The sequence below is a fragment of the Pistacia vera genome, unplaced genomic scaffold (assembly GCF_008641045.1).
Source record: "Pistacia vera cultivar Batoury unplaced genomic scaffold, PisVer_v2 Contig492, whole genome shotgun sequence".
In the NCBI taxonomy this organism is placed as follows: domain Eukaryota; kingdom Viridiplantae; phylum Streptophyta; class Magnoliopsida; order Sapindales; family Anacardiaceae; genus Pistacia; species Pistacia vera.
The window spans coordinates 492,825-507,993 of record NW_022196326.1 but is presented as its reverse complement, the minus strand read 5'-3'; the positions used below and the strand labels follow the sequence as shown (position 1 = coordinate 507,993).

At 33.4% G+C, this 15,169-nt stretch overlaps 1 protein-coding gene across 4 annotated transcripts; it reads right to left on the bottom strand.

Annotated features, from left to right (window-relative positions):
• Nucleotides 1–9,055: 9,055 nt before the first annotated feature.
• LOC116105108 (pentatricopeptide repeat-containing protein At3g22470, mitochondrial-like) lies at nt 9,056–11,385 on the bottom strand. 4 transcript variants are annotated; one of them, XM_031391531.1, is made up of 3 exons: nt 10,080–11,385; nt 9,626–9,914; nt 9,056–9,082 (listed from the first exon to the last, which is right to left on the bottom strand). In XM_031391531.1, exon 1 carries the CDS (start codon nt 11,372–11,374, stop codon nt 10,508–10,510), a length of 867 nt encoding a protein of 288 aa, XP_031247391.1. In that variant the 5' UTR covers nt 11,375–11,385; the 3' UTR covers nt 9,056–9,082; nt 9,626–9,914; nt 10,080–10,507. The 4 variants fall into 4 exon arrangements, with proteins under 4 accessions (XP_031247391.1, XP_031247393.1, XP_031247392.1 ...); XM_031391533.1 differs by lacking the exon at nt 9,056–9,082 and having other exon boundaries at nt 9,414–9,961; XM_031391532.1 differs by lacking the exon at nt 9,056–9,082 and having other exon boundaries at nt 9,414–9,931.
• Between the last annotated feature and the right edge of the window lie 3,784 nt (nt 11,386–15,169).

The window sequence follows — 15,169 nt, the reverse complement described above, 5'->3', positions numbered from 1 at the left end:
ACCTTAGCTATAAGAAAAAAAGCCAGTTAAACAAGGTGCTAATGTAATCACTCAGGCCTAATTCCTTCTGAAATCATCTCCGATAAAGACTAAGAGCTTCATTGACTCTTTTCTTGCAATACCAATTTTAAAGTAGTATAGCAAACAACATCAAGCCCCATACCCCTTTCTAGTTATAGAATCAAAACAACCCTTGCATCGCCAATCTATCTGCCAAGCAATAACCGTTTATCAAAATGGTGAAAGTATAATGTCAGGAACCACACCTCTCTAAATCTATGTTCCAAAATAGTTGTCTAGCCTTCTCAACCAATCCAACCTTACAAAGACCATCAATTATAATACTATAAGTAACAACATTTGGCCTACAAATAACACCAGATTTTTATTACCATTAACCATCTCTTCAAGCAACTTAATGGCAACACTTATTTCTCTGTTTTACATAAACACAATCAAAGTGTTGCAAGTGATCACATTAGCCATACAACAAACAACAATAATTTTCTTAAACAATTCCATTGATTCCATAATCCTTCTCTCTACACACAGACCTTTAATCAAACAATTAAAAGTCATGGCATGGGCTAAACCCTTCTTCAAAATCCCCCCAAAAACGCAAAACTATCCAAAACCCCTTCAATATACACAAGCAATTCATCAAAAAATCAAAGATCTTAAATCGGAGACAACCCAGTTGAATTCAATAGCTTATATAGCAAAATCACTTATAATGAGCTTCTTCTTAGCTAGTGCACTAAACAAGTAGTGAATGATGAAATGGAGAAAGGGGTTTCATATTAATCATGTAATAAAAAAAGTACAATGCTTCATTCAGAGTAAGGCTACCTAATCAACAATTTTCTTCGAGGAACTTAGCAAGTGAGGATCGTTCAAGGGGTCTTTTGAAAGAATATGAAACTTCATTTTTGGAGCTTGAAGATGTGAGGTTGTGTAAGTGAGCTAACAAAAATAAAACTTTAACTTTCGAAGATGGGTTTTGAGAGATTGAAGACGAACGAAATAGGGATCTGAATCTCAAAGCCATACGAAGAGTGTTTTTGTGGGTCATTTTTTCCGAAGTAAGGTCATTGCAAAAGGCAAATGCATTAAAGAGAAATGTTTTGACAAATTTCACAAACAACCTTTAAGGTTTTCAAAATTGCAAACTTATGTTGAGTATCCATCTTTCCTATTCAAACCACCTTTATGATTTCGAAAATTGTTGACTTGAATGTTAAAAATGTAAATCCACATTAAGGTGTTTTTCAGTTTGAGGTGGTTTTCTACTAAATCCAAAATTATCTAGTTGATCAAACAAACCAATTTATATAAGTTTTCAATTTTACCCTTTTTTTAATAAAATTATAAGATTTAAACGAACTTTGTATTTATTTTACAATGATATATAAATTTTATTTTTTTTATATTTGTTCTTCTAACTTTTAAATATACCAAAATCTCTATTATTTACTAAAGTATGAAACATTTCCACTTCTTCCGAAACACATCTTTTCTTGCAAAGTCTATCAATGAAAATGCAAGTTAACAAATTGTTATTTATAATCACATTGGGCCTAATTCCTTCTAAATCTTCTCTTGATAAATACTAAGAACTTCGTTGACTTCTTTATTCTTGCAATACCATCTGATTAAAGTATTGTAGCAGACAACATTAGGTCAATATCCCTTTCTAGTTAAAACTTCTTCATTTATAAGATCAATTTTTATGTTGTTTATTAGAGGTGCATCACAAGGTAGTGAAGTCGGATTTGAAGTTCATTAGAGACTACATTTCCAATAATGGATGGAATCAATTAGAAGAGAGAAAATTTTTATAGCTATAAGACTTTTCTATTTTAATTTTTCAACGCATCATATTCTGCGAGAGAATTAATGAAATATGAGATAGAATCTTGAACTTTTCTCTCAATGTTTTCACATGCTAATTCTTTCAATTAATTTCTCTTATTCAGTGGTAGTGGATGGATCATTATGTATTTATTTAACATTCGTTTGTTTTTTATTGATTAAATTTTCTATCTTCTCGTCTTTGTTTTTATGTTAATCATATGAACCACAAAAACACTCTTCATACATGGCTTTGAGATTCAGATCCCTATTTCGTTCATCTTCAATCTCTCAAAACCCATCTTCGAAAGTTAATGTTTTATTTTTGTTAGCTCACTTACACAACCTCACATCTTCAAGCCAAGTTAATTTCAAGGGAATCCATGAATTTTAATGTTAAATATTTGTAATCAGTGTTTGCTTATTAATTAAAATTTTCTTACGTCAATCGAGAATACAACTACTTTTATAACTTCAATAATGCTTTATCAAAATGATTACTATTAATTTAATCTCCTTTATAAAAATATTATTTAAGTGCGAAACATTTAACTTTAAGCATGCATAAACTGATTACTTACATTAAAAGCAAGAAAGACCACAAGAAATTGAAATTATAACGAAATTTCAACAATAATTTTGTTGATAAACAACTTGACCTAAAAGCTTAAGCTTAAAAAGGTATTAAGCTCTGTAAGAGGCATCTTCTTGTGTTATATAAACCAAGGCCAAATTCAGACAGAAAGACCAACCCAAATATAGCAGGATGCAATACATGAGAGATTCAAATCATGACCTCTACTTTAATATCTGTTGTGTGTGATTCTTGGGGGGATTTTACTAAAAGGCAATTTTAAGTTAAAATTTAATTAAAAGGCTATATAGTTTGTAAATGTTAACTAAATGGCCTTATTTTTTATTAAGCTTAATTAAACATGATTAGGGGTTAATTAGGATTAATGAATGATTGTGTAATCTTTTAAAAATTAGATATGTCCCCAAAGAGTTGAAATTCTTGTAAACAAACCCAAACACATTCTTCTTCTTCCTCCTGCCAGATTAATGCATTCCTCCGCCATTAACATCTTTTCCAACACAGATCCTCCTCCTCCTCCTCTTCCTCCTCCTGACATTTCATCTAGGTATGTGTATCTCCCCTTTTGATTTTATATTTCAATTTACAAAGATTTAATGATGGATTGGATTTGGGTTATGATTTTGATTTAGTTGTTTAGGTTGTTGGGTTGTGTTTGATGTAATGCAAGTTGAAAGGAGTGAAATTTGTTAAAAATTTGTTCTGGGTATTTATTTTCTTGGGTATGATGGATCGATTGTAGGTGGAGATGACTGAAAATGTGTTCTGGATATGATGGATCACTTAAACGATCTGGTATGTCTGGTAATGTAGCAAATAGATCGCTTAAGCGATCTGGTACGTTTGGTAATGCAGCAGATAGATGGCTTAAGCAATCAAGTAGTGATCTGCTAAAAGTTTGGTGTATAGTGATCAGTAAATGGCATAAGATGACTTAAGTGATCATGCTTATTTATACTGGATTGCTTAAGCGATCCATTATATTGTTTTAAGCGATCTAGTAAACGATATACTAGATTGCTTAAGTGATACACCAGATCTATCAAGCGACTGTACAGATACTTTTTAAAATATTTCAACCCTTAGTACATCAGTTAAGAATATTTTTTTTCTTGCATTATAGGTAGTTGGCTATTATTAGACATGGGACAAGTTGTTTTGGGTATTGAATATTTTGGTGAGTGGGTGGAGAAAGAAAGTAGTTGGAAGTGGATTGGGAAGAGCAAAGAAGTTATACCAATTGTTGAGAGCATAGTGGTTAGTTTTGATGAGTTGATTGATGAAATAATTAGAAGAGGTGATTTGTGTTGCTCACATAGTGATATAGTTCTGAAGTATGTTTTAATCAAAGTTCCTGAACATTAAAAGGTACCTCCTGCGATATTAAAGTCGGATGAAAGTGTGAAGTTATATATGATTGATGTGGTCGATAATGGTTCGAGGCCGATTTTAAGGGTTTCTTTTATAGAAAAACCGTTGGAAGTTGGTTTAAAGGAAGGGGATAACGAGGAAGTTGGGGGAGATTTTCCTAGTTTTAATTTGAACTACGAGGGCATTGATTTGTTAGTTGAAAATTCAAGAGTAAGCGGTGAATTCGGTGGTGAGGAGGACACTGTAGAAGTGATTGGTCATAGGCGACAGAATGAAAATGTTGAGGAGGAGGACCCTGTATATGTTCCCACAGATGTTGAGATTCCTTTAAATACAAATTATGCAGAAGGTGTAGTTTGTGAGGAAGAGAACACTATGGTTGTTTATGCAGGTTTAGAGGGGGCAATTACAGGTAGTGAATCAGCTCATGTTTTTATGGATGGATCGGAGTTGCGCATAGGGTATTTATTTGACAACAAAGAGGAAGTGGTGAGGAAGCTAAAACTTGCTGCCGTGAGAGTTAATTTTGAGTTGATCACCAAAAAGTCAAATTCATTGGTTGTGACGGTTGCATGTCGTGACTGAAAGTGCAAGTGACGGGTTTATTGTAGAAGGTTGGTGGAGTTTGAAAAATTTATTCTTAGCACATATACCCGTGACCACACATGTGGTTTGAGACATATTTCAGGTAAGCATCGACAAGCCTCCGCTAATGTTATTGGACATTTGTCAAAATCAGTTCGTTAAAGGGAAAGGTCCATCTCCTAAAGACATTTAGAGACTTGTGCGCATAGAGTTGGGATATGCTGTTAGTTACTAGAAATGCTAGAAAGGGAAACAACATGCACAAGAATTTGTGAGGGGCACGTCGGAGCATGGGTACGTAGTATTAGAAGTGTACCGTTATATGCTTAAGCTGACAAACCAAGGTAGGAAGACGACTTTGAAGTGGGATAGGAATATGATGTTTAAATATTTTTTTGTTGCTTACGGTTATGCTATAAGGGGTTTTGTAAACATGAGAAAGGTGTTGGCTGTTGATGGTTGCTTTCTGACAGGAAAGTATGGAGGTACATTGTTGGTGGCCACTGCATAGGAGAGCGAGAATCACACATATCCTGTTGCATGGTATATGGTTGACTCTGAAAATGACAAGTCATGGACTTGGTTTTTTCAGCAATTACGTACGATAGTGCCTGACAGTGACGAGTTGTGCATAATATCTGATAGGCACAACTCTATAAGGAAGGGGATTGCCACTATTTACCCTCAAGCACATCACGGATTCTGTATGAGGCACCTTGGTGAGAACATAAAACAAAAGTTTAATTGTACTGACCTCCTTTAGACATACTACATGGCAGCAAAAGCTTATCGTTGATAAGTTCGAGGAGCACTTCCAGCAAATCTGAATCAAGGATGATAGAGTTGCTAAGTATCTTGAGCATGATGCTGGTTTCGAGCGATGGAGTAAAGCTTACTTTCCTGGAAGAAGGTTTGATGTCATGACCACAAAAATAAAAAAGTCAATAAATTCGAAGTTGTTAATAGAAAGAGAGTTTCCAATAGTTGCACTTTTTGATGCAATCCAGAGGACATTGTCACGGTGGTTCCATAAGCGTCGTACGGAGTCAGATAATTTTACTACAACCCTTGTTCCGTCAACTGAAAAATTTCAATGCTAACTGCAAACTTATATTACTAGAGCATTAAACATTTCCAATGCTTCCAAAAATACCATCTTGCAAAGCCATTAATGAAAATGCTATATGTCCAAGAATTAGGAAAAACATTTAAGTCGCATCTCACCAACTAATCTGGATCTTTTCACCTTGCTAAGAAAAAAGCCAGTTAACAAGGTGTTAATGTAATCAAATAGGCACTTCCTTCTAAATCATCTCTCGATAAAGACTAAGAGCTTCATTGACTTCTATTCTTGCAATACCAATTGATTAAAGTAGTTAGCAAACAACATCAGGTTCATACCCTCTTTTAGTATAGAATCACAACTCCTGCATCCCAATTCTATCGCCAAGCAATAACCGTTTAAAATGGTGAAGTATAAATGTAGGAACCAACTCTCTGAATCATAGTTCCAAAATGTTGTCTAGCCTTCTCAACCAATCCACCTTACAAAGACCATCAATTATATACTATAAGTACAACATTGGCCTACAAATAACACCAGATTCTTTATTCCATTAACCATCTCTTCAAGCAACTTAATGGCAACACTTATTTCTCTGTTTTACAAATACACAATCAAAGTGTTGCAAGTGATCACATTAGCCCAACAACAACAATATTTCTTAAACAATTCCATTGATTCCATAATCTTTCTCTCTACACACAGACCTTTAATCAAAAAATTAAAAGTCAGGCATTTGGCAAAACCCTTCTTCAAAATCCCCCCCAAAACCGCAAAACTATCCAAAACCCTTCAATTACACAAGCAATTCATCAAAACAATCAAAGATCTTAAATCAGGAGACAACCAGTTGAATTCAACAGCTTATATAGCAAATCACTTCATATGATGCTTCTTCTTAGCTAGTGCACTAAACAAAGTAGTGAATGATGAAATGGAGAAAGGGGTTTCATATTAATCAGTATAAAAAAAAGTACAATGCTTCATTCAGAGTAAGCTACCTGATCACAATTTTCTTCGAGGAATTAGCAAGTGAGGATCGTTCAAGGGGTTTTTTGAAAGAATAGAAACTCATTTTTGGAGCTTGAAGATGTGAGGTTGTGTAAGTGAGCTAACAAAAATAAAACTTAACTCGAAGATGGGTTTTGAGAGATTGAAGACGAACGAAATAGGGATCTGAATCTCAAACCATAGAAGAGTGGTTTGTGGGTTTTTTCCGAAGTAAGGTCATTGCAAAAGGCAAATGCATTAAAGAGAAATGTTTTGACAAATTTCACAAACAAACCTTTAAGGTTTTCAAATTGCAAACTTATGTAGATCCATTTTCCTATTCAAACCACCTTTATGATTTCGAAAATGTACTTGAGTTAAAAATGTAATCCACTAGGTGTTTTTCGTTTGAGGTGGTTTTCTACTAAATCCAAAATATCAGTTGATCAAAAAAAACCAATTTATATAAGTATTCAATTTTACCTTTTTTTTTAATAAATTATAAGATTTAATAAAGCTAGAACTTTGTATTATTTTACAATGATATATAAATTTTTTTTATTTGTTCTTCTAACTTTCAATATACCAAAATCTCATATTATTTACTAAACGTATGAAACATTCCACTTCTTCGAACACCTTTTCTTGCAAAGTCGATCAATTGCAAAATGCAAAGTTAACAATTGTGTATTTATAATCACATTAGGCCTAATTCCTTCTAAATCTTCTTTGATAAACTAAGAACTTCGTTGACTTCTTTATTCTTGCAATACTATCTTGATTAAAGTATTGTAGCAACAACATTAGGTCATACCCTTTCTATAAAACTTCTTCATTTTAAGATAGTTTTTATGTTGTTTATTAGAGTGCATACAAGGAGCGAAGTCGGATTTGAGTTCATTAGAGATACATTTCCAATAATATGGAATCATTAGAAAGAAGAAAAATTTATAGCTATAAGAATTTTCTATTCTAATTTTTCAACGCATCATATTCTGCGAGAGAATTAATGAAATATGAGATAGAATCTTGAACTTTTCTCTCAATGTTTTACATGCTAATTCTTTCATTAATTTCTCTTATTCAATGTAGTGATGGATCATTAGTATTTATTTAACATTCTTGTTTTATTGATTAAATTTCTATCTTTCTCTTGTTTTATGTTATCTATGACACAATTTAATATTATAGAATTGATATATTAATTTAATAATTTTATGTAGATACAATTAGCCAAGTATTTCAAGGGAATCCATGAATTTTATGTTACAATTTTATCAGTGTTTGCTATTATTAAAATTTTCTTAGTCAATCGAAACAACTACTTTTATAACTTCAATAATGCTTTATCAAAATACTATTAATTTAATCTCTTTATAAAATATTATTTAAGTGCAAACATTAACTTTAAGCATGCATAAACTGATTACTTAATTAAAAGCAAGAAAGACCACCAGAAATTGAAATTATAACGAAATTTCAACAACAATTTTGTTGATAAACAACTTGACTAAAAGCTTAAGCTAAAAGGATTAAGCTTGTAAGAGGCATCTTCGTGTTAATAAACCAAGCCAAATTCAGACAGAAAAGACCAACCCAAATATAGCAGGATGAATACATGGAGATTCAAATCATGACCTCTACTTTAATATCTGTTGTGTGTGATTTGGGGGATTTTACTAAAAGGCAATTTTAAGTTAAAATTAATAAAAGGATATAGTTTGTTAAATGTTAACTAAATGGCTATTTTTTATTAAGCTTAATTAAACATGATTAGGGGTATAGGATTAATGAATGATTGTGTAATCTTTTAAAAATTAGATATGTCCCCAAAGAGTTGAAATTCTTGTAAACAAACCCAAACACATTCTTCTTCTTCTCTGCCAGATTAATGCATCCTCCGCCATTAACATCTTTCCAACACAGACCTCCTCCTCCTCCTCTTCCTCCTCCTGACATTTCATCTAGGTATGTGTATCTCTGAGTCTCCTAAGCATATCACTTGCTATCAAAATGAAGAAATATGCTCTTAGACAGTTAAGACTCTTTATACTTAGAAAATTAAGCAATTTTACCATAATTATGGAATTCAACCCTTCAGCAGGTTTATTTGAGACTGCGTAATCGTCCCTGGCAAGGACATTCATCTTAAAAGCAAAAGCGTAAGAACTAAATGATTTACTGATAGCATGAAAGGAAGTAATAAAATATAAGTTTCAGTAAGCACCCTTGAGAAATTTGATCAAAAAGAATGGACTGCATTTAGCAGTTTCTATCTCCCCGAAATATTAGCCATGCTGATCTCCCAGTCTCATTAAAATTAGTTTCTTAGGGCTAATTTCTGTGGTACAGTCCACATTATGCGTACATATGTTGAAGTTTAAAGGCCAGGCAATGTTAAATAAGGATTTGACTGTAAGACTGATGTGCACATGGAAGGTCTAGTGGATAGCTTTCCCTTTTTGATTTGAAGCATAACGCACAAAGAACATTGAAAAATAATGAATGAGAGAAAGAGAGAAAGAGAGTCATACCCTTGACTTTCCGGTGAACTTGTCTTGCAGAATTCGAATAGATTAAACCATAGCAACATTGCTACAGAATTTTTTCAGATCTTCAGAAGTTGCCTGAAAAAAATTTAAAAACATAAGAATTATCTCTCTGTATTTGCCTATCCAGCATTACTACCTTTAGGATAAAAAGAAATTTATCCTAAAGGCAGTAACCTAATGATGCAGCACGTAAAGGAAAGATGCAAATGGGTATTTAGTCCTTATCTTCTACATTTTAGGGTCGAGTATTTGAGTCCTTGGTATCCCTTTCTTGATTTCTCCTCTTAACCTATTAATTTCTCTCTATCACCCTATATAGAATCCTATCTATGATATTCTTCTCCCCCTCCATCACCTAAGGGGCAAAAATATTATCAACTAGACATTATAACTACAGGAGTTTTGTCCAACATTTCACAACATCAAGAATCTACTAGAAAATGGTTAAACGGTACATCCACCAAAAAAAATAAATGAACTGACAAAACAGATGATGAAATGAAATCTATACAGATTTGAGATAGATTTAGATCTAAAAAACACAAACTCATACCTTAGTTAACAGCCTATTAACTAAGCTATAAGATAACAGCTTTAAATAAACTTAGGGGTTCTTACACGAGTGCATTTTCAGACCATGCTGCTTCATAGATTTCAATGGCAATTTGAAATCCCATATCGACCAAATCCCCACGATCATCGTTACAGCAACTGCATATGAAACACCAGACCATATTTTTCTCGACTACAATGTTGTCATTTTAACTGTTCCAACAGGTAGATCCCATTGACCGGCCCCTGTTGTGCATCCATATTCTTTAAGATATTCTAGGGAAAAACCTTCTCTAATGCTCTTTTTGCTTTGTCTTCATCAACTATCGCTGAAAGAGCACATGCTCGTGCATAACTACATTAGAGACACACCTGGTAAGTTCTAGTCTTATCAGATCTGAACTAAAAAAGAATATATATTGAGAAACAGAAACATGTGAAACACTATAAATAAATCAAGATTTATCAGGCCTGGATAATTGAGAATATCAATGAATGAAGTTAATCAGTTGCAACATACCATTGTCCAGTAAACTGATTAGCTTGAATAGATGAACTTGAGCGGCTACCATTATTGTCGTAGTTGAAGTAAGAACCATTCCACAATTCCTCATATACAACTTTTGCTTACTGAAATTTACACCAAAAATAATCCTCAAACCCTTAAGATCTACTACATGTGCAAATCCAAACGCAACCTGCAATGCTGCCACCTCCAATATATGTACTTACAACAGAGACAGATCACGTATCGTATGTTTGATCAGGAAAGCTATCATTCTCAATCATCCCCATCACCATCCCCATCAAATTCGAACAGACAAAAGTGTTTACTAAACCTTCTGCTTACCGTAACCAATATAGAGCATTTGGGCAGCTGGATGAACTTTTGCAGGATTCTGCTCCGAAAAAAAGTTTAATACTCACTAAAGTTTTATCACGTAAACTTCAATTTCGCTTTTGGACCGGAAATTGAGGAAGCTCGTTCAAACATTCACTATAATTTTCGGCCTTCATTAGTAATTGCATGACTAAGGACATTGTACATTCAGTCGGCTCCACATTTCTCTCCACCATCTTATGAAGGAGTTCAACAACTTTTGGTATCTCATTATTCTTGAGGAAACCAAACATAAGCATATTAAATGTGACTACATCTGGAGCACAACCATTTTCCTCCATATATGACAACAACTCATTTGCCATTTCTAGTTGTCCATTTTTACACAGCCCATTGATCAAAATGTTATATGTTACAATGTCTGGCACCAGGTTTCCATGAAGAGAAAATTTCTGAAATAGGTCCCAAGCAGTTCCCAACCTCTTTGTTTTACATAATCCATCAATGAGGGAACTCAAACCTACAATGCTAACTGCAAACTTATTATTTACTAGAGCATTAAACATTTCCAATGCTTCCAAAACACATCCGTTCTTGCAAAGTCCATTAATGAAAATGTCATATGTCCAAGAATCAGGGAAAACATCGTTAAGTCGCATCTCACCAACTAAATTCCGTGCATCTTTCACCTTTGCTATAAGAAAAAAGCCAGTTAACAAGGTGTTATATGTAATCACATTAGGCCTAATTCCTTCTGAAATCATCTCTCGATAAAGACTAAGAGCTTCATTGACTTCTTTATTCTTGCAATACCAATTGATTAAAGTATTGTAGCAAACAACATCAGGTCTATACCCCTTTCTAGTTATAGAATCAAACAACTCCTTTGCATCACCAATTCTATCGGCCAAGCAATAACCATTTATTAAAATGGCGTAAGTATAAATGTTAGAAACCACACCTCTCTGAATCATATGTTCCAACAATAGTTGTCTGGCTTTCTCAACCAATCCAGCCTTACAAAGACCATCAATTATAATACTATAAGTAACAACATTGGGCCTACAAATAACACTAGATTCTTTATTCCCATTAACCATCTCTTCAAGCAAATTAATGGCAACACTTATTTTCTCCGTTTTACACAATCCACCAATGAAAGTGTTACAAGTGATCACATTAGCCCTACAACCAACATCAATCATTTTCTTAAACAATTCCATTGATTCCATAATCTTTCTCTCTACACACAGACCTTTAATCAAACAATTAAAAGTCATGACATTTGGGCTAAAACCCTTCTTCAAAATCCCCCCAAAAACTGCAAAACTATCCGAAACCCTTTCAATATTACACAAGCAATTCATCAAAACATTCAAAGATCTTAAATTAGGAGACAACCCAGTTGAATTCAACAGCTTATATAGCGAAATCACTTCATGATGATGCTTCTTCTTAGCTAGTGCACTAAACAAAGTAGTGAATGATGAAATTGGAGAAAGGGGTTTCATATTAATCATGTAATAAAAAAATTACAATGCTTCATTCAGAGTAAAGCAACCTGATCGACAATTTTCTTCGAGGAATTTAGCAAGTGAGGATCGTTCAAGGGGTTTTTTGAAAGAATATGGAACTTCGTTTTTAGAGCTTGAAGATGTGAGGTTGTGTAGGTGAGCTAACAAAAATAAAACATTAACTTTCGAAGATGGGTTTTGAGAGATTGAAGACGAACGAAATAGGGATCTAAATCTCAAAGCCATGTATGAAGAGTGTTTTTGTGGGTCGTTTTTTCCAAAGTACGGTCATTGCAAAAGGCAAATGCATTAAAGAGAAATGTTTTGACAAATTTCACAAACTTATGTCAAGTATCCATCTTTCCTGTTCAAACCACCTTTATGATTTCGAAAATTGTTCACTTGAATGTTAAAAATGTAAATCCACGTTCAGGTGTTTTTCGGTTTGAGGTGGTTTTCTACTAAATCCAAAAGTATCCAGTTGATCAAACAAAAACCAATCTATATAAGTTTTCAATTTTACCATTTTTTTTTAATAAAATTATAAGATTTAAATAAATCATGCTATAGAACTTTGTATTTATTTTACAATGATATATAAATATTTTTTTTTTTTTTCTATTTGTTCTTCAAACTTTCAAATATACCAAAATCGATATTTCACATAATCGAACGTGATATATTAAAAATTTGGGGGATATTGTTTTTTACTTTTTACTAAAGTATGAAACATTTCCACTTCTTCCCAAACACATCTATTCTTGCAAAGTCCATTGAAAATGCTATGTGTCCAAGAATAAGGTAAAACCATTAAGTTGCATCTCACCAACTAATTTCTGTACATCTTTTACATTAGCTTTAAGAAAAAGGCAAGTTAACAAATTGTTATTTATAATCACATTAGGCCTAATTCCTTCTAAAATCTTCTCTTGATCATGAAGACTAAGAACTTCGTTGACTTCTTTGTTCTTGCAATACTATCTCATTAAAGTATTGTAGCAAACAACATTAGGTCCATATCTCTTTCTACTTAAAACTTCATTTATAAGATTAGTTTTTATGTTGCTTATTAGAGACTATTATTAGAGGTGTGCCATGAGGCAGCGAAGTCGGATTTGAAGTTCATTAGAGACTATACTTCCAATAATAGATGGAATCAATTAGAAGAGAGAACAAATTTATAGCTATAAGACTTTTTCTATTCTAATTTTTCAACGCATCATATTCTGCAAGAGAATTAATGAAATATGAGATAGAATCTTGAACTTTTCTCTCAATATTTTGACATGCTAATTCTTTCAATTAATTTCTCTTATTCAATGGATCATTATGTATTTATTTAACATTCGTTTGTTGTTTATTGATTAAATTTTCCATCCTAATCCTATGAACCACAAATTTTATGAGACAATTTTAATAATGTTTAATCATGATTCTCATAGAAGCCAAGTTAATTTCAAGGGAATCCATGAATTTTAATGTTAAACATTTATAATCAGTGTTTGCTTATTGATTAAAATTTTCTTATGTCAATCGAGAACACAACTACTTTTATAACGTCAATAATGCTTAATCGAAATGATTACTATTAATTTAATCTCCTTTATAAAAATATTATTTAAGTGCGAAACATTTAACTTTAAGCATGCATAAACTGATTACTTATATTAAAAGCAAGAAAGACCACAAGAAATTGAAATTATAAAAAAATTTCAACAACAATTTTGTTGATAAACAACTTGATCTAAAAGCTTAAGCTGAAAAAGGAATTAAGCTATGTAAGAGGCATCTTCACGTGTTACATAAACCAAGCCCAAATTCAGACAGAACGACCAACCCAAATATAGAAGGGTTTAATACATGAGAGATTCAAATCATGACCTCTACTTTAATATCTGTTGTGTGTGATTTTTTTTGTAAGCTCGAAAGTCTCGGTAGCCCGGAAATCAGTAGATCAATGTGATCTCAAGGTCATGGAATCTTGAAGTGTAACTTAGCATAACCTCGTAGCGACCATCCAATACAGTTGTTTGACAGACTAAGGGATAAGCCTTATCTCGAACATCTCGGGAGGGATAAGAACGAATCAATAACTGCGCGATCCCAGCGTACAATCACTAAAATCACGAAATCACTTTCCAAGTCTGATGGCAATCCCATATTTCTCTCTACTTCCTTTGGTGTAAACTTGTATAAACACGCCTTCCAAATATGAGAAAGGGGTTAGCAAATTCCAAATATGAGACTCATGGGCGTGAAGTTAGAAGACAAGTTGATTCCAGGAGGCGACATGGGAAAGAGCCCATGGGGGAAGAAGTTAATAATGGTCGTCGAGGGGAATCTCCCACTTAGTGACTTAGTACATAAAAGAAACGAAAAATGAAACATAATTCATAGATCACTTAAACCCTCTCAAGTAGGGGTGTTCGGTTCCCGATACCCCGCACTTTTTGAAGGAACCAAAACCGAAACCGGAAAAATCGACTATGTCGGTTCTTGGGTACCAAGAACCAGAACCTGTAACAACGGTTCCGGTTCCGGTTCCGGTTCTGGGTACCCTGAAAAATTCATGACCCCCCAAAAGTTTTTAAAATGGCAAAAAAACCCTTAAAAACATACAAATACCCCCCCACCTGGCACTTGTTAACAAAAATAAAATTACAAATTATAAATTCAAAAATTACAAACTCCATTACTTTGTAAAGGTAGATTCTCGGAAGTCAAACCAACTTACTTTAAATGTTATGAAATATAAATATAAATGTATTCACATTATTTTTTCTATAAAAGCTTTTATTAACCCCCATAATCTTTAATTTTATTTCATATTAGTCTTGGTTCCTGGTTCCTGGTTCTGGTTCCTAACTATAGGAATCGGAACCGAAACCGCACAATAACGGTTCCAAAAATTTGGAACCGGAACCTACCTATCGACGATTGGTTCTGGGTAGGAACCGGAACCAAACCCAGGGTATTCGCCGGTTCCGGTTCCAGTCGGTTCTTTTGAACACCCCTACTCTCAAGTACTGCTTAAAATTAAGGAGGAATATCACACAAATACCATGGAACAACATTTAACCCTATTCATGGGGATTATGTAAATATTCCATTCCGAAAATAGAAAGTGAAACAATTAGATCATTTTTGAAGAATGGTACTAATTCATGATCTAACATGTACAAAGAGAAAACCTCATTCTTGATTCTACGAGAAATTTTATGAAAGCATCCAATAGAGTCATGAAGAGTCTAAGTG